General features: G+C 33.7%; 3 protein-coding genes and 1 long non-coding RNA gene across 17 annotated transcripts; 2 read left to right on the top strand and 2 right to left on the bottom strand.

Moving 5' to 3' along the window:
• Nucleotides 1-7,199: 7,199 nt before the first annotated feature.
• On the bottom strand, nucleotides 7,200-8,922 carry LOC548038 (translationally controlled tumor-like protein). Its single transcript, NM_001250890.2, has 5 exons — nucleotides 8,812-8,922; nucleotides 8,218-8,291; nucleotides 7,924-8,052; nucleotides 7,655-7,812; nucleotides 7,200-7,512 (listed from the first exon to the last, which is right to left on the bottom strand). The coding sequence occupies exons 1-5, from the start codon at nucleotides 8,837-8,839 to the stop codon at nucleotides 7,395-7,397; spliced, it is 507 nt and encodes a 168-aa protein (NP_001237819.1). The 5' UTR covers nucleotides 8,840-8,922; the 3' UTR covers nucleotides 7,200-7,394.
• A 184-nt stretch (nucleotides 8,923-9,106) lies between these two features.
• On the top strand, nucleotides 9,107-16,970 carry LOC100793666 (condensin-2 complex subunit D3). The gene is made up of 9 exons (XM_003533299.5): nucleotides 9,107-10,579; nucleotides 11,353-12,093; nucleotides 12,874-13,368; nucleotides 13,466-13,557; nucleotides 13,777-13,864; nucleotides 13,974-14,088; nucleotides 14,185-14,311; nucleotides 14,398-14,572; nucleotides 15,873-16,970. The coding sequence occupies exons 1-9, from the start codon at nucleotides 9,107-9,109 to the stop codon at nucleotides 16,569-16,571; spliced, it is 4,005 nt and encodes a 1,334-aa protein (XP_003533347.1). The 3' UTR covers nucleotides 16,572-16,970.
• Nucleotides 16,971-19,837: 2,867 nt separating this feature from the next.
• On the top strand, nucleotides 19,838-26,084 carry LOC100789271 (chaperone protein dnaJ 49). Of its 14 annotated transcripts, none has more exons than XR_001382593.3 (3): nucleotides 19,876-21,156; nucleotides 25,359-25,442; nucleotides 25,598-26,084. XR_001382593.3 is itself a non-coding variant. In XM_003533293.5 (2 exons), exon 1 carries the CDS (start codon nucleotides 20,078-20,080, stop codon nucleotides 21,152-21,154), a length of 1,077 nt encoding a protein of 358 aa, XP_003533341.1. In that variant the 5' UTR covers nucleotides 19,838-20,077; the 3' UTR covers nucleotides 21,155-21,156; nucleotides 24,935-25,499. The 14 variants fall into 14 exon arrangements, 5 of the variants coding, with proteins under 5 accessions (XP_003533341.1, XP_006586922.1, XP_006586925.1 ...); XR_001382592.3 differs by having other exon boundaries at nucleotides 25,578-26,084; XR_415843.4 differs by lacking the exon at nucleotides 25,598-26,084 and adding an exon at nucleotides 23,680-23,787 and having other exon boundaries at nucleotides 24,935-25,499.
• LOC102660504 (uncharacterized) lies at nucleotides 21,646-22,728 on the bottom strand. Its single transcript, XR_415841.4, has 2 exons — nucleotides 22,583-22,728; nucleotides 21,646-22,181 (listed from the first exon to the last, which is right to left on the bottom strand). It is a non-coding gene; the product is annotated as an uncharacterized lncRNA (long non-coding RNA).
• Nucleotides 26,085-27,482: the final 1,398 nt, after the last annotated feature.

The following is a 27,482-nucleotide window of genomic DNA, read 5'->3' as shown; positions in this document are numbered from 1 at the left end:
TCTTTTATCTTACTAGAGCAAGACATCTATATCAAGAACTCATGACACTTACTGTTGACACTCATTTTTATTTTTCTAATGGATAATTAAGTAGTGATATAAAATTTGTTCATTGAGGCTAACATTAGGCTAGTGGTTTTTTGAGGAATTTCATACTCATTGGACAAAAGTCCTATGTTTTGTTGATGACAAATGTACTATTTTATGCTTTATTATAATTTGATGGTATGGTAATCTTCGGATACAACAAAGATGTTATGTCCTGTGAAAGTACATATGGGTGTCACATGATTTTTATGATGGGAATAAACTCAACCTAATTTAAAGCAAAAGAAACAAGCTTGTTGTCCAAATCTCCTTTTCCTCTATTTCGTATCACAATTTATCTATTTTTCCTTTTCATTTAAAATCTAACAAAATGTATTTCAACCTTAAAAAAAAGAGTAAAAAACAAAACATAATTAATAAAAATGAAATTGAAATGATTTTTTTAACTCAATTTGAAAGTAGATTTATATTCATTTTTAAAATTAAGATTTTTTTTTGTAAATTTAGTTTTTAATTTAATTTTAAAAAACACATTCTCATTATCATTATCATTCTACTACCACGGTCATTATCACCACATTGTCACTTCTATAATCGCCACCTCCACTACTAATATTACGTCATCCCAATGTAACTATTATCACCACCACCATCCTTACCACCAACACTTCTATTGTTACAATTTCACCAACACTACCACCATCATCATTGTTATCCCTTTCTTATATCTTTATTGACATTTTCGTTCTCATCAACACTATTCAATCCCACCATTGTTGTGGTGCTCCATCGTTGTCACTATTCCATCACTACTATTCCCATCATCATTGATGATATTTATGTGTAAAATTTCTTTGATTTAGCAAAAGTTACATACAATAAATAAAATTAATTTTTCATTCAATGAATTAAGAAACATATATGAGATCTGACTCAAAAAAAAATAAAGTGATACCTTTTTCATGTCAACATACATATCGTAGTCCACGAAACAAAATAAAGACATGTTAAGAATGTTCCTCTTCTCTTACCCATTAACCGTGACCATTGTCCTATATAGTTGTCACACAACCAACACATTCATACTTAGACTTTTGAATATTTTTTTATAATTGATTAAAATTTATTAAAAATTATTAATTTTAGTATGTTTTGTTTTTTAATTAATGTTTTTCTCTCTTAAATTTATTAAAAATGAGTGATTTTTAATAAATTCTAACAAAAAATATTGAAAAGAAAAAGTGTGTTAACACTACTCGTATATAACCATGCATCCCAAGCATGCTAGTTTTGAGTTAAAAACTCATCATCGGCTAATTGATCCATCAATTCATAGTATGTAGCTGAAAAACCTCATACATGCATTTGCCTTCATCTGTGACCAATTAAGTTGTGTACTTTATCATCTCCAGTACATCTTCTTCATCTTTCTCCTTTTGATTGAACAAGATTCCATTTCTGAGTTTCCAGCTACCCACACACTCCATCATTTGTTCCTGTACAGCTACCACAATGTTGCCGGAAGTGACACTTGATATCCCGTGAAAGTACTTCTATATAATTTTATATGGCTGATTTTATTAAAATTAATTATAAAGTAACATGATTTACGTTTAAATGTTTTATTCTAAAAATATAAACTACGTAAAAACAATATATTCAACTCAAAATTAATTTTATACTCATTATAATCAATTCTTTATAAAATGAAACATGTAAACATATATATATTTATCTAAACTCACACTAACTTATATTTTTAATGTGATTTTGATAATGTTCGTAACGTTCATTCACTCATGGGGAGACAATAGACAGGGCATGAAGTTGGATGAGTGAAATGTCTCAAGATGCATGCACACAACATAATTATTGCTCACGTTGTTAAGTTCTATTATATTTTGTCAAAGGCACACGCTTTGGTGTATAAAAAAATGTGCATGTTTCCTCTTTTGTTATCTCCCTGGTCCTGAAAATCATGTGAACACGAGTGCTACTCTAAGCAAAGGATAAATGGAAAAATAAAAAATAGAAGAAATTCTGAAAATTTAAAAAATTGATATATATATATATATATATATATATATATATATATATTCGAGATTATTCAATAATTAGTTACATATATATGTATCTAAGAATTTATTATCTATTGTGTGTGTTATTCTGGGAGATTATAAGATTATCTTTAACATACAAACATAGAAAATTGATGCAAGAATTTGCACTAAACGTGTGTCTAAAGTCTAAACATATTGTTCATACGCCTATGATCTCATTACTACCTACTGTATTCGAATGATCCTGAACGCAATAAATGTGGTTATTAGTATGCCATAAAGGTTAAAAGGCTGCGTAATCCTAAGGACAGAACCAAGATTTTTACCACAAATTACATACAAGCATTTATTAACATTTGGTACAAGTAGGAGTTACCACAAATACCAAACCGGACATTTTAACCAATTAATTGCATGAGCAAGAAGATACACTTTAAACTTTAAAGCATTTCAAATACGATTAATTATAATTACCCAAGCATTGATAGTGTCCCGCAATTGATCATGACAACAGTAGTACAGTACTACATTGTTAATAAATATAATTAATGTTGTTCTTTTTTGGTGGGTGCTCATGGTGAATTATTAGGATCTCTAATTTGATACTTTTTTTTTCTTCTTCTAAATTGTAGTATGTCAAAAGAGAAGAAAGCTAAGAAATCGATAGTACCCATGAAAGCCTTCTTGGATGAGGCACGCACGTGTTGTCACTTTTACATAAAATGTGGGTTTTTTTTATATTTTATTTTATTCTCAAACAAGGAAATAAAGAAACAACTCAAAAAAAAGGGTGTCTTGTTTTGGTCACAATTGTGACCCATATGATATGAATGGAGGAGGATGACGCACATGAATTTCAAAGGGGGCCAGCCGTTTTTCTTTATTCTTCAAAAGAAGAAAAAAAAAGGAATTATATATATATTCAATTATGCCTAACTTGTTGCCATACCTTGATTGCACTTCACTTTATTGCTGTTTAACAAAAAGGTATTTGCTTTTGCTTAAAGCATTTGAGGTTAAAGAAGCAACGATTAATTAGGAACACAATTTTGAATTAAAGATGGATCCATCACTGTTTTCATTTTCTTGACCAAATTAGCTGTTCTATCCTTTCTAAATGTACATCCAACACCGCATTTTTCGACAATCGAAGTTGGTGGCATGGCCCTCTGCATCGGTTCCTTTTCATGTGCTTTTGTTTCTAAGCTCATTTAATTTGGAAGTTAATGAATCCACAAAAAGCTACTTGATTAATGATTTAACTAAACTTGTACCAAACTCCTTATAAAATATCTCCTCTATTTTACTCTCTATCCCTTTGTTTGTTAGCAACGAAGTGCATATTTATTTTATTGTTACAAAACCATTTTTGAGATAAAATGAGATTTACAAAAGCATCCAAATTTTTTCTTTTGTAAAACTAAGTTTATTGATCATTAGATTTAGTTTGAAATTTATGCATCACATTTTGAACATAAATCCAGTCAAAATTCCATTGGGGAGAAAAGAAATGCATAAAACTTACAAAGTTCGAGACATTTTGCCGGTTTGAGAGCGATGAATTAGGGACAAAATATTTGAATATTTTGGTGGATCGGGTCCATTATTATACATGTGACTTTTAGTAATATTTTTTTAACATTTATTAAATTTTTTGATAATATTTAAAAATATTATTCATCATTAATATTATAAAAGATATAAGTAAAAGAATAATTAATATATTTTTTTATGTTATTACATCATTTATCCACTAGTTAATTAATCTCTGTCAAACAATCTAATTAGAAGGACTAGATTTTTTCTTTTATACTTTAAATATTTAAATATATAACTTCTAACAAAAAAATATTTAATAAATAATGAATTTTAAAAATTATTATTAGTTTTATGCGTAAAATTAAAATTAATTTTCATTTCAAATTATACAAGAAGAAAATACATCTATTTATAACTAATACAATTTTTTCAAGTTTTAAAAGACTCTTTAGTCTTAGAGGCACAATAACAAACAAGCAACACTCACAATAAAAAAGAAACAAACAAATCAAATATAATAATAACTAAAAATCATTAAATTTTATAACAATTATATATAATATATAAATATGTTATATAATGTTAGTAATAATTAATGTTGATAATTAAATATATAAATAGATAAATAGATAAATGACACTTGTCTCTACTCGCTAGTCATTTTTAGTATGATTTTTTCTTTCAATTATATTTTTTTCATTTATAAAATTCGAATCTAAGAATTTTCTTAAGAAAATTTAAATTAATATCACTTTGAACCAATGACTTATTGGTAAAAATAATAATTAATATGACATTGAAAAACTAAAATTAATGACAACTATTTTGTATTTTATTTTTTTCTTACGCAACATGGGATGAAGAAAGTAATTTTTAAACAATCCAAATCTAAGAAACACAAATAAACCGAGTAAGAAATTAATGCTCACACCAACTTTAGGCATGCCAAAATCCCATCAAAATTTTGAATTTTGAACCATTTTATTATTATTATTTTTATATTATTTAAATGGACATATTATTCCAATATAAAAAAATCTTTGATGAATCAAATAATTAAAATGAACAATAACAAATGTATAGATACTTTTAATTGTCTTGTACCTATTATTCACTGTTCCTTATTTCTTGGCTCAACTTTAGAGATGCCACTACCTTCTTTATGTTCAATGCTAGCTACTAGCTAGTGTCGCCGTTATTACTTTTGTTGCATCCTACCCTGTCCTTTGGTGCCATGACTTTTGTTGCAAAGTTTTAGAGTGAAGCAAATGCAATGTGAGTTTGGTATGCTGAGAATATAGAGGTAACTAATTTTTTCAGCATATTCATGTCCGATATAAATATGACTTTATGTTCATTATTTTGGTGTTTTTGTACTTGTACAATTGTACTTTAATACCAATAATACACAATCCAAATTTGAGACTGTTTAAATGCTTAGTAGGATTTTTCAAGAAGACTTATGTAAATTACTATCAAGTAACAGGGCAACAGCACCCCCACAACCAAAAAATATTATATATATTCAATCCAACACCTTTTTTTTTTTTTTTTTTTATAGATCACAAGTATCTTTCATTAAACATAATTCTTGCTGAGTCAAGTGTTATAAACAACAAAATTCAATTTTTTGAATATTTAATACACTACATATATAACAGGACTCGAATTTGAAACTATGGTTAAACTTGAAATAATCCATGCTAGTTGATCTACGGCGCCGGGATGACACTTTCCTTCATTGATTCAAGGGTAGACTGTTTGGCACTCTCAATTTGCACCTATTAGATACACCCATAAAAAAGTTGTACTGAAAACTTATGATGAGATATTTATTTTAGAAACAATAAAGAGAAAGGCAAAAACAAATATAAAAATGAGTGTAAAAAAAGTGCGTTTTTGTGTAAGTGAGATAGATACACAGATAGTGATTGCATAATCGCATTGTTAGTAAAGTAATCAATGATAAAAACCAAGGAATCCAGTGATTTTTTTTTTTGACGAAAGAATCCAGTGATGTTAAGGATGGAAAGGCTGAAAAAAAATAGTTTTTTATTTTATTTTTCCCCATAAATTAACTGGGATTTAGAAAATTACTGGTAATTTGTCGGTATTTATTATTTAACCCCTTATATAGAAACCGCCAGAAATGAAGTATACCTATACCTTATTCTGCAATATGCAGGATAACTGTTGTTGGGCCAAGCACATGTGCACCGAATGGTGAACGAATTCCATTAATACACAAAGAACAAATATTAATTTTCAGACCATATATTTTTAACTAAGTGCATTCCTTGCTAAGTGTTTGAAATTGAAATGATTGGAATCAAAATATTTAAGAAATTTACAATTTTATCCTAAAAGACCTTTGGAAGAACATTATATAATATATTTTTTTCGAAGTCTCTCCCATTTAAAGTAATTCAATGACGAAGATATGAAAGATTCTTGGAGAATTTGTTGAAAATCCTCATTTCCAATGGAAAGTGGAGGTAAGAGAATAAGAGGCTAAAGATCCTTACCTCTCATTTTTGTCAACTTTAAATACTAAGATTGTGAGAAAAAGGAAAGGATCAAAAATATTTTTGATCATTATAATTTAAAAAATACTAATTTCATCGTCATAATTTTTTTTTCATGTAAAAATAACATATTTTATTAGTCTTCAATAATAATTTCATTAAACAGTAAAATATTTTTCAAACCTTATTAGAATGAATTTAATATTTTAAAATTTTTAAAAGACTCCAAACATATTTTATCTAAAAGATAATTATAAATTATAATTTTTGTAACATTTTTAAAAAATTGTTCTTAAAATAATTTTTAAAGGTGGCACTTACAAGTTAGTATAATATTGATTTATAGAAATAATTTCAGAGACTTTCGTTCATAAATAAAAAAATGGTTAGGGCTAAAATCATAATAAGCCATAAATCATGTTACAATCTCTCTCTAGTATCTTTTATGATAATTGAATAGGTAAAAAGTGTTAAATCCACGTACAACTACCCTATTTCTTTTCAATTTCCCTCGTTCCCTTCTAATAAATACAACCTAAATATTTAATATGCCATTTTTGGATAGTTTACACTATTAAGTCTAAAACCCATAATTAGGACATTTATGCATAAAAAGCAAATAATTTTGCCTAGAATCTAATAACAACAGATATGGTCTGTCTGGTTATGTTTCAAATTTTACGTAAACAAGACAGAAATGTTGCCATACACGTATCAGGGGCGGGTTGAAATATTTACAACATTATTTATTAGTATTCTCATATTAAACTAATTAGAAGAATTCCATCATGCATCAGCACGAAGGTTCTTTGGCTTTCTTCTAAAATCGATGGTACTGTGAGCTAATCAAACCAATCTACAAATTGAAACTCTCAAGAGAATAGGGAAAGACCTGAAATTGAATTAAAAATTCTGATCGCATATTAAATTCCCAAGTCGTATTCAAATCCTTATCAATAAAACCATGAAGCCAAATTAAAATATTTCTAGTACACACCCAAAAATTCTTCAAAAGAAACTTCCGGGAATCTAGCACGACCAAAATCATAAATTAATGAAATTCTAACCCATCGATAATTAAATTTGATGGGAATTATGATGTAGCAGTAGCACACGTCTCACCATTAAAATCAAAATACCAGGTCAAAGTTTCAAGTAACTTAGGACAGAACGTAAAAAAAAACTAGATAAAATGAGTAGATAGCTCGGTACATTAAGTCACTTAGCACTTGACCTCCTTTAAGGCATATGCAAAGTACAGGAATGTTGGATCAGCAGCGCCGTCCTTGTAGTAGGCAAAGACCAAGCAAGCATCATCACCCATGCTCTCACCAACAAAACTGCACATAAAAGATTTCAACTCAATGAGCATTTATTTTCCAGAGTCGTATGCACTAACTACAAATTATATAAATTGATGACAACATACAAAACTCTGAAAAATGAATCCATCTATGTGTGTGTAACAAAGGTCGCACTTACAATTGGAAATCTTTAATCTTAGAGAGCAGGTATTTAGTTGCTCCCTCGATGTGCTTCTTAAACAACTCCTGTTGCTCTGCATCGAGCTTGGGAGTCAAATTCTTGATAAACCTCTTCATGAAGGTAACAAACTGCTTCTTATCGAATGCGGGTTGCTCCTACAAAAATATGGTAACTACATAATTATCATCTGAACTTGATTCAAGACAAAATCATGACAAAGAAAGTGTCCATCAAAAATATAAGAAGAGGTGTAAGGTTGCCCAAACCTGAAGTCTGAATGTGTCAACAATGTCAACAACCTTAACAGCTGCATCATCAACTCCCTCATCTTCTCCTCCACCCTCAGCAGAAGGGTTTGCACCAATGTCTACATCAACTGCTCCTTTAACAACCCACTGCACTCACCAAAAAGAAATAGTTTTAGCTTGTCACCCATGTGTAACCAAACTGTTTCACTAATATATCCAAGCAATCTTATAAAAAATGAAGTAGTGGTGCTTAGAATATTACACTCAACACAAACAATAAAAATCTGCAGAAATTCACAATAATCAACTAACCTTCCCCTCAACTTCCCACAGCATTCCATTCTCAATTTCCTTGTAACGGAAGGAGTCAGAGAGAAGCTCATCACCTACACAAGGCAGCACACAGTCAATATTAACAGAAACATTTAAAAAGATAAAACAGGGGCGAGACAGAAACACACAAAAAAATAAATAAATTCGAAGAATGGCATAAAACAAAATTCCTTCATAAATAATAATATTTTATACACTACAGCTAAATTTGTAAAGCAAGCAGACCATTAGCCTAGCTCTAAATTATCACTCGAATCATAGACAATACTACACAGAAACTACTGAAAATAAAAACGTTTTGCGTTAATTAAATCAATAACCTAGCTATAATTAACAAACAGAATTAAAATAATAAAACAATCAGATACGCGTGAAATGAACGCATGTCCACAATGAATCAAATTACATCGAAAAAAATGCCAGATCCAAACATCGACGAAAGTTCAATACTCTAAAGTCAAAATCAGAGGCGCAATCGAAACAGATCTAAACACAGAAGCGAAACCAAAACCGATGGCAATAGATCTACAAGCAAAAGCTACGACGAAAGAAATAGAGATTAGTTTAGTTTACCTGTAAGGAGGTCCTGGTAAACCAACATGTTTACAGAGTTTTTCTCGGATCGCTCCAAACAACAAGATATTCGTGCGGTGAAACTGGTGCGGAGCGACGCGAGAGAAGAGGGACGAAAAACTTGTGTGCAACTCTTATTTATAGTCCAGGGTTTCCAGTTTCTAGTTCCACCCGCTGAAATTACCAAAAGAACCCCTTGTCCAGTTCTCCTATTGGGCTTCTATTTCGGCCCATAGAATAATAGGCCCGTAATTGAAAAAGCGGGAATTTGAAATGGAAAAGAGAGCGTGGTGGAATGTGTGGAGGAAGAAGACACAGCATGACGGAAATGGAGGAAACGGTGTCTCGCGTAATCTCCGAGCTAGAGGATCTCCGTGGAAACCCTCAACCACCACCACTCTCCGAACAAACCCTAACGAATCTTCTATTTCTCCTCAAACACTCTCTTTCAGAGTCTCTCTACGATGAGCTTTCATCGAAGAATCTCTCTCCGTCTTCTCTCATTCCTCCCATTGCTTCCGCAATGGACTCTTCCCCTCCGCACCACTCTCTTCTCGCTTCCGATGTCTTCCTCTCGCTTCTCCTCGCTCCGAACGCACCCGTTTTTACACTCTTTACACCAATGTCGTTTCTTTCCTTCCTCCGCTCCCTCCGCCGCTCCTGCAAGGCCCACTCCCACCCTGGCCCGGCCCAAGACAACTCGCAGAATGGCAAACGAAAGCGCCCGGGTCGCGGTCGCGCGAAAAATCCCCAAAACGAGGACGATTCGCCCGACACTAGTTCCCAACACGACCCCAGGGTGCTCCTCCGCGTGCTGGAGAAGCTAGTCGAAGTGATGGGTTTAATCCACCTCAACCGCTTCCCCGAGACTCTGAAGTCGCTGATCCAAACCGTGGCTGAAATCCCCGTGACCTCGCTCAACACGTGCGGGAACGCGGCGGTGTATAGCAGACTGCTTAGCCTCTGCTCGCACGTGCTGAAGGAAGTTCTCAAATCCGAGCACGGTGAACCTTCCAACACTGCTGCGGAGGTTTTGAAATCGCTGTGTTCGCTTGTTCTCATGGCGAAGTCGCAGGCGAGGACTTTTGCGCTCGGATTTGTCACGAGTCTTGGTAATCAATGTGATGATGTGAAAAAGGCGCTGGTTAATTTTCCGAGGTATTTGGCGAAGAAGGCGCCGGAGAAGGCCGAGCCGAGAGCATTGGCTGTGGAGTCCATCATGGAGGTTGTTAAAGTGATGGGTTTTGATGATCAAATTGCGTTTGTGAAGTATGTTGTGCAGATGGCTCAGGGGAAGTCCAGTCTTCGGCTTTTGGCGGTTGATCTCATTTTGAATCTGGTGATGTCGTTGAAGGATCCGTTGGGCGTGGAGAGTGAAGAGAGTGAGGTGTGGGGGATTTGGTGCTTGGAGGTGCTGTTGAAAAGGTGTTCTGATGTGAGTGGCGCGATTCGGGCGAGGGCTTTGTCGAATTTGGCCCAGCTGGTGGGGTTTTTGTCTCGCGGTGAGAGGACTAGTGTGGTTCTGAAGGAGTTTATGGGGTTTGGAAAGGTTGGTGATGGGAATGTTGAAGGTGGAATGAATGACATGCTGAGGAGAAGGTGTATGGATGATAAGGCAGCTGTGAGGAAAGCTGCATTGCTTTTGGTTACTAACTTGACTTCTCTTCTTGGAGGCGCCATTGATGAAGTGGTGCTCAAGACAATGGGGATGGCTTGTTCGGATCCACTTATCAGTATGCGGAAAGCGGCAATTACAGCTCTATCGGAGGTAGTTTATTTACTATTTGAGTTATAATGTTTTGCTGTATAATGTATGAGACAGAAATGAGAATTTTTTGCAAAATTTAGTGACTTAACATGAAAATATAAGATATGATGTGGGTAAAGGCTTTCATTTTACGTGAGTAGTTACAGAAGAATATTTTGTCATGACAACTGTAGGGTTTGCTTTGGTCTGTTGTGTTGTTGTTGGCATCTAGTTTTCCTGGAAATGGATTTGGATAGAAAAACTACAATGCAGGCAATTTTCTTCTGTTGGACTGCTTTTATATGTTGTGTTCTCTACTAACTGTTTCTGCCTTTGAGTTGAGTAGATAAAATTGAGTTACACTGTTGTTTATGAAAGAAAAAATAGTAAAATGTTATATCTATACATGTAATCCATATGGAGAGCATAACGCAATGTCAATCAATCTGTTGTGATAAGTTTGTTCCATATTACTAAATAAATGCTCGGAGTATATTTTTCTGCATGAAGTACTTATGTTAAACAATCCCTTATTGCATTAAAATAATGGTTTTAAATGTCAAACTGTTAAGTATACTTTAGATAGTTGCCTAACTTGTGCAGTGTTTATCAGATTCTGCCTGAAATGATTTGGATAACTCGATGTTATTTCTATAATCTTACTATACGTGAGAAGTTATGAATCTCATTGGTCCTCTAAAATTTCTTCTCTTTTTCTTGGTTCCTTTTTACTAATTGCTAATATAAATAAAAACACATGATTAATTTATGAAATTTACTTAAACAAAATGTAGGCTTTCAGAACATTCTCTGCTGAAACAGTAATAACTGAGTGGCTACATTCAGTTCCGCGTTTAATATCTGACAATGAATCAAGCATCCAAGAAGAATGTGAGAACATGTTTAAAGAACTTGTTTTGGACCGGATAATTAGAGCTGCAACTGCTACCTCTTCATATAGCGAGCCTTTGTCTAATAGAAAGATGAAAGGAAAAGGTTTAGACAATGAGATGGAGATGTTTTTTCCCAATGGAACTCTGTATCTTCTGAGAGAGATTTGCCATGGGGAGGTGAGCCCTTGGGTGAAGAAAATTTGCACAAATCTGGGCAAAAAGAATCGTATAAATCACAAAATTGTTACCGCACTTCAAAATATAATCAGGGTGTCAGAGTCTATCTGGCTGAGTCACTCCATGCCAATAGAAAAATGGACTGCCCCGCCAGGTGCTTGGTTTCTTTTGTCAGAGGTGTCAACATTCCTTTCAAAAGTAGTAGACTGGGAGTTTCTTCATCATCATTGGCAACTTCTTGACAAACATGAAGTGGAAGGTGAGTTCAAAAGCCCATTTGTACAAAGAAATGCATCTGAAGAGGAAGAAAGCATAGAATGCAATCATGTTGCCTGGGCTAGTGACCGAGTTTTCCTCTTACAAACAATTTCTAATGTTTCTGTGGAGCTGCCCCCTGTACCCGCAGCTGATTTGGCTCATAACTTGCTCAAACGGGTTGAACAATTCAACATGCATTCAACAGAGGTAATCATTAAGTAGTATTATTAATCGAATTCATTAGTGACTTCTAACGCTTGCTTCTTGTATTATTCTTCAATGTCTATCTGGATGGTGTGAATGTGTGATATTCTACCATTGTTAAACACGGCTTTATTTATCCACCAGATTTAGAATTTCATAATGCTTTTCATGGGATGCTTCTTTGTCTTGATTATCATCTTTTTGCATCATATATTATAAATTTCTTAACACTTAAAAGTATATGGTAACAAATCTGTCTATTAATGATGCCAATATCTTGTGGAGTGGAGTGGACTGAAGGTTGCCTTGAAATTAACACTTCTGCATGGTCTTTCAAGTTTTAAGATGTGTAAATGTCTTCCTCTCAGTTCTATTTTTTGTCTTATGCCAGGTCATGGGAATTTCATTCCATCTGAAGCTTAAGCATTTATCTTGTTTACTCTACTGCCCCCACACAATGAAGAAAACTGGACACTCTTTATACTGCATCATTTAATAAACAAATATTAGTTCCATGATCATCTTAGTTTCTTAAGCAATTAGCCAAGCTATCTAGACTTATATATTAAACAGTGCTGTGATACTAAATTTGTTATTAATTGTTAATGGAACAACTATTTTCATAGAAATAATGTTAGCTGGTATTTTAGTTGATAAATCTGGACAGAAAGGTAAGTTAAACTGAGAGGTATAGAGGTAGAACAGAATGATAATGGCTGAGAACATTATAATTATACAGAGTTAAATAGTATACTTTGTTGACTTTTTACTTTTGCTTGATAGGTTGATGCTCATTTAAAAGCACTAAAAACATTATGCAAGAGGAAAGCTTCAAATCTCGAAGAGGCAGAAGCATTAGTCTTGAAATGGGTCCACCAAGTTCTCTCCAGGGCTTCTGGAATAATAGAAAAATTCATTTCAGAGAATTCAGAACAAAACGCAGAAGGTAGCTTCTTCACTCCACCTAGAAGTGGGACTAGCAAAGGCAGGAAATCAGTAGCAAAGTCCAAGTCATTGTCTAAAGCAGTAACAGCGATTTATACAGTTGGGTCGGTAGTTATTGTTTGCCCATCTGCTGATATGAGCAATTTAGTTCCTCTGTTGCATACAATCATCACTTCTGGGAGTTCTGGTCCTAAATTAAATAACCTACCCAGCCCTTCAACTTCTTTGCAACAGGAAGCTCCCTCTTTTTATATTCAAGGGTGGCTAGCTATGGGCAAGCTTTGCCTTGCTGATGGGAAGCTAGCTAAGAATTATATTCCTCTGTTTGTACAGGTTGGGCCTGTGGCTTTGACTGTTTATGTTATGCCTCATGGACTGTGATATTTTTCTCACCTCCTAATCAAAATACATTCTGTTTCAAAATATGCAGGAGCTTGAAAAGAGCAAATCTGCAGCTCTTCGCAACAACATTGTGGTCATGATGGCAGACTTTTGTGTCCGGTTCACTGCTCTTGTTGATTGGTAAGCCTCGTTAATATTGCATTTAAGTGAATTTGAATTTGAAAAGGTATAATATCGTAAGGAAATAATGTAGTGTTCTTGTACATATTGGTAAATACATAGCAGATTGTATAATAATAATAATATAAATCCAATATTTACAGAATGCAAAATGCTTAAATTGAATGTCAGCAAATATTCGCCTTGCTATTCTAACTTCTTTTTCATGGAAGTTATCAGTTACATAACAAAGATCACAAGGTGTCTCTTAGATCCCTGTGAACTTGTGAGAAGGCAAACGTTCATATTGCTTTCCAGATTGCTGCAGGTACTTTTTATGAATCAACTTATTTCACAGCTTGTTTTCATTATCTCTTCTAAAAGGTGAAGAGGGAAAAATTGTATTGTTTGCTAAAATATGATTTTCTTTTATCTAGAGGGACTATGTGAAATGGAGAGGAGTGCTATTTCTTCGGTTCCTTTTGTCACTTGTTGATGAATCAGAAAAGATAAGGCAGTTAGCGGATTTTCTCTTTGGAAATATTTTGAAAGGTCTGAAACTTTATCTTGATAGTTATACTTGCCATTATATATAAATTAAAAAATATGTTTGTCATTGGATTTTAACTATTGTGTTTTCCTCACCAGTCAAGTCTCCTCTTTTAGCATACAATAGTTTTGTTGAGGCTGTTTTTGTTCTGAACGACTGTCATGTCCATAATGGGCATCGTGAGTCTCAAGGATCACGAAAGGAAAGCCAAATCTTTTCCATCAGGTAATGGGACCCAAAATTAGCAATTGGCAAGACAGTTAATTATTTGAGATATTGCACTGATATCAAGTCTGCATTGATCTTCGCAGGGGTACTGATGAAGAGTCAAGGTCTAAAAGAATGCACATTTATGTTTCTTTACTAAAACAAATGGCCCCTGAGCATCTTCTAGCAACCTTTGCCAAGTTATGTGCAGAAATTCTAGCCGCAGCTTCTGATGGTATGCTCAATATAGAAGATGCAACTGGACAGTCTGTTCTACAGGTATTAATCTGTACCAACCATGGTCACCAGGTTGTCATTAATTATCAGCATATATATATGTATGCAATTGGTAATGCATACATATTGGAATATGAAGGGAGATAACATTGCCTTTAATACTGTCTTATATCATGTAATTTATGTTCTAATAAGGCTTAAATAAGTTTTTGGTCCCTATAAAATAGGGATTTTTTTATTTTAGTCCTTTAAAGTTGTATTTTTTTAGTCCTTTAAAGATTTAAATTTTTTTATTTTTGTCCTTGTTGTCAAGTATCAACTATGTTGACAGTTTATTGACTTGTGGAGTCTTACAGTCGCATGTAACTTTTTTGGTAAACAATATTTTTAAATCCCTCGTCAAGTAATTTAATGTCATCAATTGGTTCGAACAGATGAGGATTTTAAAACACAGTTTACCAAAAAAGAATTACGCGTGACTATCCTGTTAGACATCGATTACCTTCGTTAATTGACAGCAATGAATAAAACAAAAAATAAATCTTTAAAGGACTATTATTAGTGTTTTAAAACCCAGATCGAACGGCTGGTCGGAGTGGGATCCAATAACTCAACCGGTTTGGCTCAGGCATCGGAAACCCGGTGTGACCTGGGCAAGTTTATGGTCAGACCAGCAAACAGCGGGTAACAACCCAGACCGGTTTTGGCGCACACAGATACTTTTCCCTTCATGAAAAATTAAAAAAAGGTTAAATTACACATGTGGTCCCTATAGTTTCATGGTTATTATCTTTTTAGTCCCTATAGTTTGAAAATGGTCTTTTTAGTCCCTGTAGTTTACATTTTAATTCTCTTTTAGTCCCTGTAGTTTAAAAGTGTTCTTTTTAGTCCTTATAGTTTATATTTTAATTCTCTTAGTTTTTGTAATTTGAAAAGACTAAAAAAGTAAGAATCATGAAACTATAGGGACTAAAAGAGAGTTAAAATGTAAACTATAAAGACTAAAAAGACCACTTTCAAACTATAGGGACCAAATGAGTAATTTAATCTTAAAAAATGCAATCTGAAACTGCACCACAGAAATGTTGTACTAATTTGTGAAGTGATTCTTTTTTTTATTTAATATAGGGTATACTTTTTTTTTTATTTTTGTTAATAAAGATCGAGTCATGCAGGTTAATAACTGACCTATTGGTTCGACCATTGACCCAATATCTTGATCGAGTCGATTACTGGTTCAGTTTTTAAAACTACGATTCTAATAAATAAATAAACAAAACTATTTTATTGGGACAAAAAACTTATTTAAGGCTTCTAATTATAACATTAATTGTGTGATCAGGATGCTTTTCAAATTCTCGGCTGTAAAGAGATACGCATTTCATCCACTCGTGCATCATCCGAGTCAGCAGATGTAGAGGAGGAAGGGGGAGAAAGTGGATCTGCAGCTAGAGGAAAGACTATAACTCAGGCAGTCAAGAAGGGTCTTATCCAAAATACAGTCCCCATCTTCATAGAGTTGAAACGTTTATTGGAAACCAAGAATAGTCCTCTCATAGGTTCTCTCATGGAGTGCCTCCGCATTATTCTAAAGGACTATAAGAATGAGATTGATGACATATTGGTAGCTGATAAGCAGCTGCAGAAAGAGCTTATTTATGATATTAAAAAATATGAAGCAGCAAAAGCTAAAGCAACAGTAGCTGAGGCTGTGGGCACCAAACCAAAATCAGTTTCAAATCAATCACCTGATGCTTCTAAGAATCTGACCAAGACGCAAGGACAAACAGTTGGACAAAGCAGTAATGAGCTTCCAAGTGATTCAAGAGTTGCTTCAGCAATGGCAAATGCAGCAGCTGCAGCAACAGCCCGTTCTGTGCTCAGGGAAATAAACAAGGGGACCGCTACACCATCACTTAGTTCTTTGAGTGTTCCTAAAGTCAAGTCTTGTACTGGTATGTGTCATTCCAAAGATAAGCGCATGGATGTCATACAATCTATAAGGAAAAGACAGTCTTTCGATTCTGATGAAGAAAACTAACATCAAAATGTATTTTGAATTTTAGCATTCCAAAATCACATAGTTTTATTTGGCATTGGAGCCTGAAAGACCTGTCTTTCCAGACAAGTATGTTAAATGTAAATATAGTGGCAACTTGATAACAACTGATTTTTACTGATAAAAGCAATTGGAAGAAAAGGATTCTAGGCAAATGCTTAGTGGTTATGTTAAAATAGAGTTCAGAAATATAGTTGGCCTAGCAAATAGGAATATGCGCTTCATGCTTGTTCCTGACTGTGAAAAGCTACAAAAACTTTGGAGTAGTAAGCCTGAAGATAAGTTTATCTCTTGCCTATCCGTATTTCAGTGAATCCAAGCAATTTTCTGTTGTTCGAATTAATTAGTTTTTCTTAATGGATTAAAATTTCTTTCCTTTTATTTTTACTGTTTTCTATTGTCTGCTGATTCTGTTGAAATTAAAGCAGTTTTAATACCACCTTTCTCTCATGTTATATCAGTAAAATATAATAATTTAGATTATTAGAATGAATTTGAATTGGAGATTGTTTTCTCTGCCCATTTTCTTGGATCCTGAATTTTATGAAGATTCTCTAATAAGAATAATAATAAAATAGATAATTAAATTACATTAATAGAAATATCATACATCATCAGGTACCATGAAATTCATGGGGAAAAAACACTTACCCCATCTAGTTAAAAAAAAAAAAAAAGAAGCTTCCTTGACGCTAGGTTAACATTAAAATCTTAGTTTCGTGTCAAATGTCAATCAGCCATCCTGAACATGTTGATTTGGTGCTGATATTCTGGAGGGTAAACCAAGAGAATATAGCATTAACTGTTGCAAGTATGGCCCATTGAGTGATCATGGTTCTAGTACTATCCATGGTGTTCTCACTGATCCATGGTGTTCTTGCTGATCCATGGTTCTCGTAATCATGATTTACACCAGAACCAGCAAACCATAAATTATTACCAATTCATTCGCCTATCTTGATTTACACTAAACATTCCATAAAACCAAACCAACAAACAACAAGAGCAGTGGCAGAATGCGTTATAAGCAACGTGTAAATCTACTATTTTGCAACATAAACCAAGGCATTGATCGGTCATAACTCACAAGCAACATCTAACCAAACCAACAAGCACCATAAGTCCACAATAATAGGATTCGGCTATTTAGCGTGTGCCTCATTGGTTGTAACTTGGGCATTTAACACGACAAATTAACCTTTTTAATGATGTTATAGATGATATCAACTAATCAATGAGAGATTAAATTGATTGATGACTTTTAATTCCAGAGATCATTTAATCATTTTTTTTAATTTTAAAGACTAATTTGATCTCCTTAAAAAAAGAGAGGCTAATTTGATCAATTATTATAATTTGATTGATTGATAATTTACAGTTTCAAATTCTATTTTGCCATTTTGTTAATTATAGGGGCTTATTATAGTTTTTATGGACTATATTATTGATTAACTCAAAAAAAATTTACAAGTATCAAGTATCACCTGGGGAAAAAAAAAAATAGAAGTACAATGACAGTTGTTTTTGTTTCTTGCAATGTTGCATGAGTTCCACAAAAGATAACAACACATAAACAATCTATCATAAATGTCTACAATATAATATCAGTACTGAAATTATTTTTTTTGTCCTTGTGTACTCTCCTTTTTTCCAATATACCCACATGTATGATGATGCCTACATGAAACACCATTTAGATGGGGTAATCAGTACAGTACTACAGTGGTAACATTAAAAATAATCTAAGACACATCACACAAGCTGAACATCATATAGGACCACAAAAAACCCCTTACAGGATCATCAAGCAACACTTGCTGCAAACCAACCCACCATAGACAAACTCATACACAAACAAACAAAGCAACCTATACACACAAAAACAACTGCACAATTTCATCAATGGTACTGCAAATATATAAAATAATTACAACTTATAACAATAATACCCATATTCTCAATAATGTAAAATAATAATATGAAAAATTATTGGGGGGAGGGTGTTAAGATATATCATATATTTGTGGTCGAAATCTCAATGAAATGCACAAAAAATATGATTTCAAATATGCCCCAGATGCTTCATCACCTGCTTAGTGCTTATTTTAATTGATGAAATAACATTTCTAACGTTAGTAAAAATATTGTATTACCAAAAATTTGTCCGAAGTGTTGATTTTATTTTTTTTATATATAGAAACATACTTGTACCATTTTCCATAATAATAGAAGCATCAATATAGACTGGAGTACAATAAAAGCTTAAAAAGTATTACTGTGAGCTGTCTATATTAACTTATCTCCTAGTAAAGTGTTATACACATAGTCTAACAAAAAAAAAAAAGTTATAAACAAAAAATTACTACTTTACAGGGAAATAAGCATTGTCATGGTTGACTTCAAAAACTATTGTCATCGTTGAAATGTTTGAAGAATTAGATGACTTTTTGATTGGGAACTGAACTTTCTTAAGCTCTTGTAATAATTTGTCCTCTGTGTCCTATGTTGTAGACTATAATTTTAACTTGTAAGTTTGTCTTTGTAAGATAACACAACCATTGAATACTTATCTTTAATCTTTTCTTAATAAAATCAGTAGAAGCCAAAAATGGCCGAGTCAAAAAAATAAAAAAAATATTTAGTCAGTTATTTAGAGAAATAAGTTTTTAAAAAATCGTGATTGAGCCTAGTAAATGAATACTTGTAAAAGGTACCAGTTTGTGGAAAATCCTTATTGAAAAACGAATAGTCGTTAATATTTTTTAGCAGGATGTGTGTTAAAAAAATTCCTTAATGTGTGTTTGACTTTTGCTTTATTTATTTTTTAATCCCCTTTAATACGCAATGTGGGTTAAAACAACTTGTTAGTTAGTAAATAAATCTAGTTTAATTAGTTATTTTTAATTCTTACTAACAAAAGTTTATAATTATAATAATGTCTGAAATTCATACTTATAAAATTTTAAATATTTTTACATCCTTACAAAATTAAAACGTGTTATTTTTTATAGCCAAAACATAATATAGTGATTTTTTATATTTATTATACAATATAAATATGACGATTTTTTATATTAACAATAAAAATATGATGTTTTTTATATTAATTATGTATATAATTGAGCTAAAATATCATTTTTAGCACTTTTTTTATTTTTAACCCTAATTCCGATTATAAAATAACCTGTTTTATGAGAGAGAAAAAAACATACTAGAAAATTTGCAGCAATGATTTCCGAAAATTTTCATACTAATAAAACCCCTGGTAGTTGGCTAGTTGCAAATGCCAAAAGCATGGAAGTAGTTATTCCACAGTAATAATAGTTTGAAACAGAAAGTTGATAGACAAAAGGGTTTTTTTCTATAAGTAGTTGGGTCCTTCCTCCATTCACCATTTCCCTCCAATCCCTAATTCCCAAAATTCACAGACACCAACCAACCATGTTCACTCAAATTCTTAGATAGTTACTTAGTTAGCTCTTTCCGCCATGGAAGGTAACAAGGACGAAGCATTACGCTGCGTTCGCATCGCCGAAGAAGCCATCGCGTCGAGAAACAAAGACCGCGCCCTCAAATTCCTCAAAATCGCGCAACGTCTCAACCGCGATTTGCCCCTCCAATCCCTGCTCGACAAGTGCAACCGCCTCGATTCTCACACCGCCTCCACCGCAGGCGGCAGCGGCGCCTCTCTGGCGAACGGCCACTCTCCTCGTCGCGAGGGCTTAGACGTGGAAAGAAATTACACGGACGTGCACTTAATTAGGGAAATCAAAGGAAAGAGCGATTATTACGCGATTCTAGGATTAGAGAAGAGTTGCTCCGTGGAAGAGATTCGAAAAGCGTATCGGAAGCTCTCTCTCAAAGTTCATCCCGATAAGAACAAAGCTCCAGGCTCCGAAGACGCGTTCAAGAAGGTTTCCAAGGCTTTCAAGTGTTTGAGCGACGACGGTTCCAGAAGGATGTACGACCAAACCGGAACCGCCGCCGACGATTTCGAGAGCACCGAGGTAAACACGTTCCGGCGTAGAAGAAGAAGAACGGCGACGACGCGCGATTTCTTCGAAGACGAGTTCGATCCGGACGAGATATTCAGGGCGTTCTTCGGACACTCCGACGTGTTCGGAAGAAACAACCACGTTTACCGAACCCGCGGCGGGATGGGGAATCCGAATCATCAGCATAGGCATGAATTCAATGCTGGAGGATCGGGAGGGAGGCATCACAATGTGATGCTTCTGATTCAGCTCTTGCCGTTTTTGATTATTGTGCTGCTCGCGTACTTGCCGTTTTCGGAGCCTGAGTATTCCTTGCACAAGCATTACAGCTACCAGATTCCGAAGACCACGGATCGGCACGGGGTTCAGTTCTTCGTGAAGTCGGCGGCGTTTGATGTGAATTATCCGCCCGGGAGTGATGCTCGTGAGGCAGTTGAGGAGAGTGTGATGAAGGATTATAGGAGTATGCTGAGAAGATACTGTCAGGTGGAGATGCAGAGACGGAGCTGGAATAGGAATCTGCCAGCTCCTCACTGTGATAAGCTGCATAACTTTGCAGTGATGGCATGAAGGTAACCTTTTCTTGTCTGTTCTTTTTTTGTTTTTTGTTTTTGTGCAGGGTGTGCAGGAATTGGTTTGGTTTCATTGATGGATTGGAATAGGCTTGCTTTTTGCTGTTTTATGTTGGATGGTGATTGTTTTGGAGTTAAAAGTAGTTTTTGTACAGCCTTTATTGCTTGGTATATTGCTGCTTGAAAGACTAATTGGTAGTGTGAGGGGAGTTTTCTGAGGTTGAGATAAGAGAAATAGATTTGATGCTTGTTGTCCAGGATTTTTAGATTTATTTTGCACTCATTTCTGGGGTGTGGTATTCTTTATTGATCTGAATATTTAAAACTCTAATTATGCTATATGCAAGTGAAGTGGTCATGAAATTTAGCTTTAAAGATTGGAATTCATTTGACAATCTAGATTTTTGTTAAGGTACATTGTTCAAGTCTGCAAATATGGCATTCTTCAACCAGTTCTAGTTTGTTTATTTAACAATTAGATAACAGGATTAATGCCCTGCTCCCCTAGTTTGCTTTTCGTTAGGATATTGGAAACTCTCACACTTTGTTTGCATAGGAATGAAATTGAGAGGAAAGAAAAAGAGAGTATAGAAATTGAAAGGGATTTTAAGTGGCAAATGTGTTGTGGATTGGATTTAAGGAAGGAATGAGTTGAGCTAATTTGTTTTCAGTTGTTTGGTTATTTTGAAAAGTGAAAAGAAATAATAAAGTAATAAAAAAAAGACTATTTACCCTTTTCAAAAAGGTCCAATAAAAAATGTCAAACAAAACAAAGAAGATATATTTGGGGATACACTGAACAGCAGCAAGAAATCCCAGTATTGAGTTTTACAACCAAAGAGAGGAGGATCGCATCTCCTAGCGATTAAGCACAGAATCAATGCATACACGCCCTAAGAAACCATAAAACCCCACTTATACGCAACCCAACCAATCATGGATTATTTTCAAGGACCAAGAGTATCTATGACAAACTGATGAGTATTTCAGACCAAGTTGGGAGCCAGATGACAAAACCATCAATCCTTCAAAAGCAACATAAGTGAATCAATCAGAAGAAATAAACACAACAATTTCAATTGGTGCATGCATTGTCCAAATAAAATAAGTGGGCACCCAAAGTAACAATGAACAAATAGAAAACATTTCCAAGCCATTCATGCAAGCTGACACCAAAGGCAACAAAAATGAACATTTTCAAGCTGTTCATACAAGAATTCATCAAGGGTATCAATCAAAATCCAAAATTTTCCAAATGAAACAATTGGAAACCCAACAAAAAAGGTTATTTTTAAAAATTAAAAGCCATATAAAACCATGCAAAAGAACTACCTTATGGTCAAGTTTTATTTTCATATATTCCAGAAATGGAACAATTAAAGCAAACATAATCTCCCCCTTTACCCTTATCACTATATCCCCTTACCTGTTCTGTATCTGGGAGAGCCCTCTTCCTCCTGTGACTCTTATCAGTTCCCCCTACCCTTATGACCCCTATTTGTCCTGTCCCTTTATCTTCCTCCAGTGAGGTGGAGGAGGAAGAGGGGGTGGAATATGAGGCTGCCAAAGAGATTCGGCTTTTTCAGAGGGTTTCTAATTTTGGTGTTTGAATTGCCTGTATACTTGAGAAGTTGTTGTCTTGGTTGCAGCTATTAACAGTAAAGAAAGGAAAGTAAGGAACCAAGAAGTTCCTGTGATATTTCCTCTGGTTTCATGCTTTGGACAGTAGGAAAGGAAAGACAAATAGATGGGGTCCAACAAATTTTACCATTTCTCACCTATATTTCCCTACCATCCAAATGGATGAAGTATTTTGTATCCCTCTCATTTTACTCCCTCCCAACTCAACTAAAACAAACGAAGTATTGTGTTTGGTTGGATGGAGGTGAAGGGAGAGAAGTAGATTTTTTTTTTTTCAATTTGAGTAAACATTCTCCTTACGTGGTGGGATTTTATAATGGGAGGAATAAAATGAGATTATTATCTAACCTTGGAATCATTCCTTATTCATTTACATTTCCTGTAAACATTTTGAAATTCTCTCAATATAGGAATGATATTTATCCTTCCTGACCCTTTCCTTTGTAACACTACTGTCCAAATATATCATTAGTGCTTCAGAGGTCTTATTATGATGTTAGCAGTCTTATTTGCTTACATTCACACATGAGGGTGTTAGTGGTTTGTATCTTGACATCTAGTAAATTTTATTATTTTACACAGAATTTCTGTCAAATACATTGTTTCAATAAGGTGTTAAAGCATTACCATCCTTCATGGCCTAATCTCATTACTATTCTGCTTTCGAGTTTCTAATAATCTTGAACTCTTGTCCCCCCGTGTGTCCATGATTCTCTTTCACATTGGCTGTGCACATTAGTGACTTCGCTCACTGCAGATGTTTCAGTTTCAATCACTCCATTGTGTTGTTGCCTTTTTGCCATGCTCTGGTATATGGAGGAGCTTAAGCCTCTCTTTTCCAGGTGATCAACACAGAGTCTGAGTCCTTACTGGTTACTGCAGATGTTTCAGTTTCAATCACTCCTCTGTCATCTTGGAACTGCCTGACTGTGTCTCCACCACAATTCCCCTGTTTGGTTTTGTTCCTTCTCTGGTTGGCCTTGTTCCTATGTGAGATTTCTCTGCCCATCTTTCTTTGACTCATTTTTTCTCTTTGGCTACTGTATGCCTATGTTAGGGTTGTTTCCTTTCCTATTTCTTCATTGGTCATTGTGTTCTTACCTCTTGGCCTTGTTTTATTGTTGTGTTCTCTTCTAGCGGGAAGCTGTGATCAAGTTGACTCAAGTTAAGCCAGATATGGTTTTTATCATTCTAGAAGTCTATTACTCATGCATGGCTATGTATTGTTTCAGCCATCTTTTTTCTTTTTCCTGGTTGTGCATCATTGCAACCATCATTTTTTGCCATGTTGCCTCTCTAGTATTGCTTAAATTTCTCCATTTTACTGAGTTACCTCTTCATCTATGTCATTTTTTGCATCCTTTACATTAAATTTTGCTTTTATGTTACAAGCTGTGAGCTTAGTAGGTTTCAGGTGGAGTCCTTGAGGGTGCAATATTAAATTTTACTATGACTCTTTTTAGGGGTCTTATGATCTAAATAGTCTTAAATGAGCTGGATTTTTTTTTTCTGGTTGTATAATATAGATAGATGTTACGGGTTGAATCTAATGCATAATTTCTCTCAGAAGTTTGTTTTCACACTTCTATTTTCATTACTATTCAGTAATGCTTTATTTGGTGTCAAGTATAAGGAAAATAAAAGTAAGTGCTTAAGTGGAGATTAATAGAAAAAGGGAGGGAATAGTTGTGATTCTTCTTTCAGGATTGATTGGTTTAATGTTATACAATTACAAACTAAAAATGTTTCAAACATTATTTATCTGATAAACGAATAAAAATGAAAAATAATTACTAAATGACTTCTGTGTTTCTTTACAATTTGGTTCTTTTGTTAGTATGCTGATGTATTTTAAATGGTGATCATATTTATGTTAAGTGCAATAACATTAAAGGGGTAAAGTCCCGAATGAGAAAGTGGCTGCATCAAGAGGATAAAATCCCTCCGTTCAAATCCATCCATCAAAGACTCTAATTCTAATAATTATTAAAAGTTCAGGATAGTAATTTGTGCTGTACTTTTTCTCAGTTCTTCTGTCCTTCCCTTGCAGCAAAAGTGGCTACATGGATAGTTTTTTCCTTGGCTCAAGGAAGTCTTGTATCAGTTGCTGAGTTTTTGTGCACATTTTATTCTTCAGGATATCTAATATAGCCGTGGGAGTGGCTCTTATTACAGGCTGTATGCTAACTGAGTAGCTGCCAGTCTAGTGCTGTACACTTCTTGCTGTGAGAAGTCTCTGATAAATATGCTTAAAAATGTGTTGTTATTGTTTGAGGGATATATGGATGGGATTATCTATCATGCTATATACGATTATAATAGATGCAGAACATGGCAGCAAATAATTACTCAAGTCGTAGTCATAAGTATCAGCAGTTGGGTATTTGAATACAAGCCCACGATCTGAGTTTTCTATATTACTCGAGGGTAACAGGTTATATATATAGTTGTTGTAGGCATATGTGATAAAGGAAAGCAACCTATTGCTTCATTCAAGTGAGTTACTATTACATCAGTTAAGAAAGCCATGTAATCATCTAATTGAATTTGTTTTTTACCAGGTTTGTGAATTTTCCTTTCCTGTCTGGTAAGAGTACTACTTGGATTGGTGATTAAATGTTGGACTCCGGTGACACCATTTTACGGTAAAAAAAATGGCAAAACAATAATCTAATGCATCTTGCTTACTCATACAGTTTCAATTACGTGTGATTCCCCTTTCTGGATCTGTTTTCTTTTCAATATATGAAACTTTCAAATGATTGGGATGTGAAAAATAGGATGTTCAACATGCACACAGGCATCATATGAAAACAAGAATGAATTCACTTGGCTGATGAGTATTGAACCATAGAGGTCATGAGATGGAAAATATTTGGATCTCGGTCCTCACTGTCTCTGCTTGTTTTCCTGGATACATCGTACAGATCAATGATAAGCACCTAGTTTATTATTAAAAGCACATGCACACGGATATTGTTTGGAGGCGGATTGTCAGTTGGTACAGCATCTTTTGTGGATCTTCGGTGTGAAGAAGATTCTCTTTGCCTCTTGTTGATGTTTTTGCATAATCTTGACTGAAGCATAACTACTTAGCACTATACTAGTAAGTAGTAAGCAAAAAATTTCAAAGTCATAGACCCAAAGGCAGGCTGGTATAACCGCTAGTGTGATCAAACAAAAATCGTCCAATGATGTTATAGTAAAGATGATTTTTTCATGTATTGAGTGTTATTTACGAGATTAGTATTATATATATATATATTTACCATCATATTATTACAAAATAGTTTTCATCGGAAATATAACTAATCTTCATGGGAGATTGTGAACATATATAAAATGAATATTTTAATATGATTTATTCTATACTCCAGGTCAATTAAAATTTAAATTTTGAATTATTTAATTAAGAAACATAAATTGTTATTATTTGTGTCAATTTTTGTTGGTTGATATTACTCAGTTAATATATAATAAGTAAAAAAGAAATAAGAGTATTTGAAGGAAAATTCTGGACATTATTTCAATTGTGTGCTTAGATAAGAGACTAGACAAATTCATTATTTCTTGGGTGGTAATGGGGATGAGCAAAAGTTTTATCTAACTAGATCCCCACCCAGAATAATAAATAAATACTACGAAAAAGTTTTCTTTCTTTATTATTTGGGCCAAGCTTGGGCTGGAAGATAAGGATGATAACTGATAACTTACCCGTGTTTTGACATCTTCAACTTGAAAAGAGTTTAAGGGGAGTTTAAAAATCTGAATGCGTTGATAGTTTAGGTATTTTATAGTGAAATGTCATGTATAGTAATATTGGTTTTTTTTTTTTGTAACAATAGTTTTAAAAGGTTATATTTGAGATGATTTTGTAAAAATCGTTATAGTAAATTAGTAGTGTATAAAAATTAAAATTAAAAAATATGTGGAGGCATGATTTAATTTATTTTAGTTCATTTTAAGCATAATTTATTAAAATAAAATTTTAAGGGCAAAATTATAATATAAAATTTTTAGTGATACCGAACTCATTCATGATTTTACAGTCAAGTATCTAATTAAGTTGTATACCAAACTCATTCATTCATTCATGATTTTTGTTGTGTTTCCAAATCCACTTTTACTAAAAACTCAAAATGATATGCTATATAGTATTATAGTAGTACGTGGTTTCATTTTGTAAACAAGCGAGGGATCCACTATAAAGTGCAAATCTTAGGAAGGCATAAAGCAAACAAAGCATAAAAAAAAAAGAAAAAAAAGATGGAAAAAAGTTAGAGAAAGTCATGGCCACATGTCATTGCCATCATTCATGCACCGACATGCGATCTGAGGTTCAACATAAAGATATATGCACTTCCCTTATTTTTATTTTCTTTCCCTTTCAACTTCTGCAATTAATATTGAGTTCTATCTCTATAGCACCGACAAATAATTTTTTACTGAATTAGTTTCGATAATAATTAAATTAAATTGTAAGTTATTTTTTATATAAACTGTAACTTATTTTTATAAGTTATGTTGTAGAACTTATTGATTATTGAAATGAACTTGTCACTTGTGTTACATTTGCAAGTGCTAAAGGACGAAAAAAATAGTATGAAGAGATTAAATAGGTGGACCAAAAAAATGGGACTACGAGGAAGTTTCAATCAATACTGTTTTGTTGCCTTAATTGCCTC

Source organism: Glycine max, chromosome 9, assembly GCF_000004515.6.
Source record: "Glycine max cultivar Williams 82 chromosome 9, Glycine_max_v4.0, whole genome shotgun sequence".
NCBI classification, from domain to species: domain Eukaryota; kingdom Viridiplantae; phylum Streptophyta; class Magnoliopsida; order Fabales; family Fabaceae; genus Glycine; species Glycine max.
The sequence above is the reverse complement of the archived record's forward strand: the minus strand, read 5'-3'. Positions and strand labels throughout refer to the sequence as shown.